The sequence below is a fragment of the Octopus bimaculoides genome, chromosome 4 (genome assembly GCF_001194135.2).
Source record: "Octopus bimaculoides isolate UCB-OBI-ISO-001 chromosome 4, ASM119413v2, whole genome shotgun sequence".
Classification (NCBI taxonomy): domain Eukaryota; kingdom Metazoa; phylum Mollusca; class Cephalopoda; order Octopoda; family Octopodidae; genus Octopus; species Octopus bimaculoides.
In genome coordinates this window covers 44,656,979-44,660,430 of record NC_068984.1, presented here as the reverse complement: position 1 = coordinate 44,660,430, position 3,452 = coordinate 44,656,979, and the positions used below count along the sequence as shown (strand labels likewise).

At 33.6% G+C, this 3,452-nt stretch overlaps 1 protein-coding gene across 1 annotated transcript in view; it reads right to left on the bottom strand.

Moving 5' to 3' along the window:
• Window positions 1–3,452, bottom strand: part of LOC106884506 (two pore channel protein 2) — a 48,401-nt gene that overhangs the window by 12,815 nt on the left and 32,134 nt on the right. The window contains exons 15-17 of the mRNA XM_014935926.2: window positions 1,602–1,830; window positions 1,231–1,321; window positions 236–352 (exon numbers count right to left, since the gene is read on the bottom strand). Of these exons, the coding sequence (XP_014791412.1) occupies window positions 236–352; window positions 1,231–1,321; window positions 1,602–1,830 (437 nt within the window). The remainder of the gene's footprint in view (window positions 1–235; window positions 353–1,230; window positions 1,322–1,601; window positions 1,831–3,452) is intronic.

The window sequence follows — 3,452 nt, the reverse complement described above, 5'->3', positions numbered from 1 at the left end:
ATATATATATATATATATATATATAAGGGTTGCTTTGTGTCAAAGAACATTGTTATTCGTTAATAAACAAGTATTGTCGTATAGTTAACATTTAAGTTACTGTCGATACACATCTAACGTGAAAGCCTATCACGTGGTACTGGGACAAAAAAAAAAACAGAATTTTGTTACCTCTGTATCATGCTCAGTAGGTGGAATGTTTTCCAATGGAGATTAAAATGTAAAACGAACTTACACTCCAGTTTTATAACCGAGTTCTTTGATGATTACTTCAATGTCAGTCTCTCGTTTACGTTGTTTGCTCAAAGTATATTCCAATATAAAGGCTTCGATGACAAAAGCTATAAAGATACTGAAAAGTGCGCAATAAGAACATTACTTACAATTATTGCACTATTTCACATGTACAGGCAAATTACTAACATATGTAATTCATATTATTTCACACTTGTACATAAACATTCGAGGATATTTTTTACATTTTACACATTTAAACAAATTTCCTACATACATACTTCTGCTAAGTCAAGTATATTCACAAATTACATACAAACACACAAAATGTACACATACATGAATGCTTTTGGATTGAAAAATGTTCTCGAAGGTCATTGATTTCTTAGGTATTCACCTAACATATCGCTTTCACACAGTGTCAAAGATAGGGCAGTCTAGTGTAGCCCAACATATCAACATACTATCTACTACCGAAGGAACAAGCATGAAATGAAAGTGAATAGTTGCTATATTGAATTCGTTGCCATCATCATAAAATATTTGCGGTGAGCCAGGTAAACAAACCGAGTCTGTTTCTCGTTAATTACCCCTCGCTTTACATGTCTTATTACGAACTCCGTTGAATTCAGTGGCTGAAAGGGAGTAGATCTCCTCAGGAGAATCATTCTTTATATATAATTCTAGAGAATTATAATCATGAAGATGACCAAGAAATGTGACATAGGAAAATCACAAAAGTTGTAGTGAGCAACATCAAGGAATGGAAGAAAAGATAGTAGAAAACTAGAAGTCGACTGATAACTAGGATTATGGGAAGATTGCATCTCTTATTGTAACACATTCAGTCTCTTTAAACTATGGATTTTAATGATGTGATTGTAATGTTTTAACTTGTGTCGATATGAAGAATATTACTATATCTTAACATCACAGCCATTTCACCCGGTCGTAGAAAACCATTATAGAAGGAAAGTAAAAAAAACTTCAACTTACTTCAAGATGATGACGACGCAGCAAATGTGAAAAGCCAGAAAATAGAGTCGTGCAAATTTGTTTGTAACCAGCACAAAGCCTGATGTCAGAAGTACTTTATGTAAGGAAAGGACAGTTATAGAACTATCATAGTGGAACAAAAAAGGAAATAGTATTCCAGCTTTAAAAACAAAATAGATTTCATTCTCGTCCTTGAAAATTAGCCACCATAGGCTTTGCGTATTTACATAACATATAAAACGATTTTGTACGGATTAATGACTAACATTTTGAAACTTTTTTTAAACAGAACAAAGAAATTGAATAATATTTTAGGAATGACATATCAGAGGGAAAATCCCACAAGTGTCATTAATATTTAGAAAGGATATTATGCCACTGGTTGACCACTGTGAGTTCAACAAGAACTACGAGTGACTTGAAAATGTGGTTGAAGTTGTTACTGCAGTAATGTTCATTATAAAAATCAGAATGTTTCAGTTTTATGTTGCCGCAGAAGCTTATGTTATTTTGCTCTGTGTAAGTTTCGTTGTAGCTGTGGAATCTGATGAGACCGTGAAATACTTCCATCCCAATAATGGCGAAAGTGTAGTAGAAAATCTGATCGGGAGAAAACAGAAAAATCGGAAAATAGACTAATGTTGAATCCGTAGACTGAAACGAAAGATTATTGATGATAACTGTAATATTAGTATATAATTAACTATAATATTATAATCATTAGCTATAATATTGCTATTTTAAAAGTTTTTATTTGGAGAGGAAGAAAAAAGAAACTAAATATTCTATTTGTTTAGGCACGTTTTTATTTTCACCTTACGTTTTAGCTCTCAAATCCTGCAGATCTGATTGTCTTTGTCCCGCCCCCCCCCCTTTTTGTGTGTGTGTGATACATAAAATAAACGCAAGTAACAGATTAGGACAGATTCTGCAAAGTACATTCTTCACCGACAAAAATCTTCAACTTTGTATGTCATTCTTATTCGTGGGAAGCGTTGTAGAGATAAACTTCTAAATCCGTAAAAAAATTAAAAAAACGCTTCGATTCTCGGTTGGAAATTATTTTACTCATATTTTCAATCTCCTAAAATTATGGAAGCTCAGTTTATTTTATCAATAATTTCTATTGGTGATAAACTAGGTAAGTAATGGGTTTCAGTTTCAAGAAATGGAAAATTACAGCAGGAATACGTTTCCATACATGGATGTATCGTAACTTTCAAATATCAATGATTATAAGGACTGAAAACGATTGTATTTTCTTATAATGATCATGTATGTCAAAAAACTGATTAAATTGGGTAACCTCTGATCAATATGCGATCGAATAACCCTGGTTATTTTACAGAATGGAAGGAATGGGTGCATGGAGAATGAAGATTTACATATTGATAAAATTCAAACCATGCAGAGGCGACTGAGTTACATCCTACATACATCTTCCTTGATGTTGCCAATGTATGAGACACAGGAAACTTGGTCTAAGAGATTATCAAAGTAAGGAAGTGCGTGTTGGCCGAGTGGACAGGGTACCAGACAACCAGTGACAAGCCTGATAGGTTTAGAATTCTACTTCCAGCCCATAAATATATATAGGAGGTAGATTGACACAATCGATAGAGTGTCGTTCAAAAAGTTTTGCAGTATTTAGTTATGAATCTTTATATCCTGAGTTCTAATATCACCAATATCAACTTTATCTGATCCTTCTGGGAACGATAAATAAAACTACCAGCCAAGTACTGGAGTCGATTTACTATTACTATAAAGTATCTGAGTCATAAATAGAATTGTGATGGAATACTAAGTCATTTTACGTTCAACTGTCTGAATCCATGAATGTGACAGTAGATACCGTAGATAACACAATTTACTATTGTGATGTAAATATAATACGATGTATTATATTTAAGAAATTAATTATTCAACGTCACTCTTTCATGTGAGTATTCCAGTCTCTCTCCACACACACACACACACAACGCCATACATAGATGAACTCACCCGTCGAAGACGAGGTATGAGCTTTTGCGGAACGACCTTCACAAATGATTTGTTTAGAAGGATCAAATATATATATATGCCGTACATTAGCTCACTTTCTCCATCGAATCGACGTTGTCTTAATAGGTGCACGATGTACCACGCGTCAGGTGTCGAAGTGATCGCAAAGCAATGTAAGATGAAATACAGGGTTGAGGAACGAGAAGCATTTAAAAACT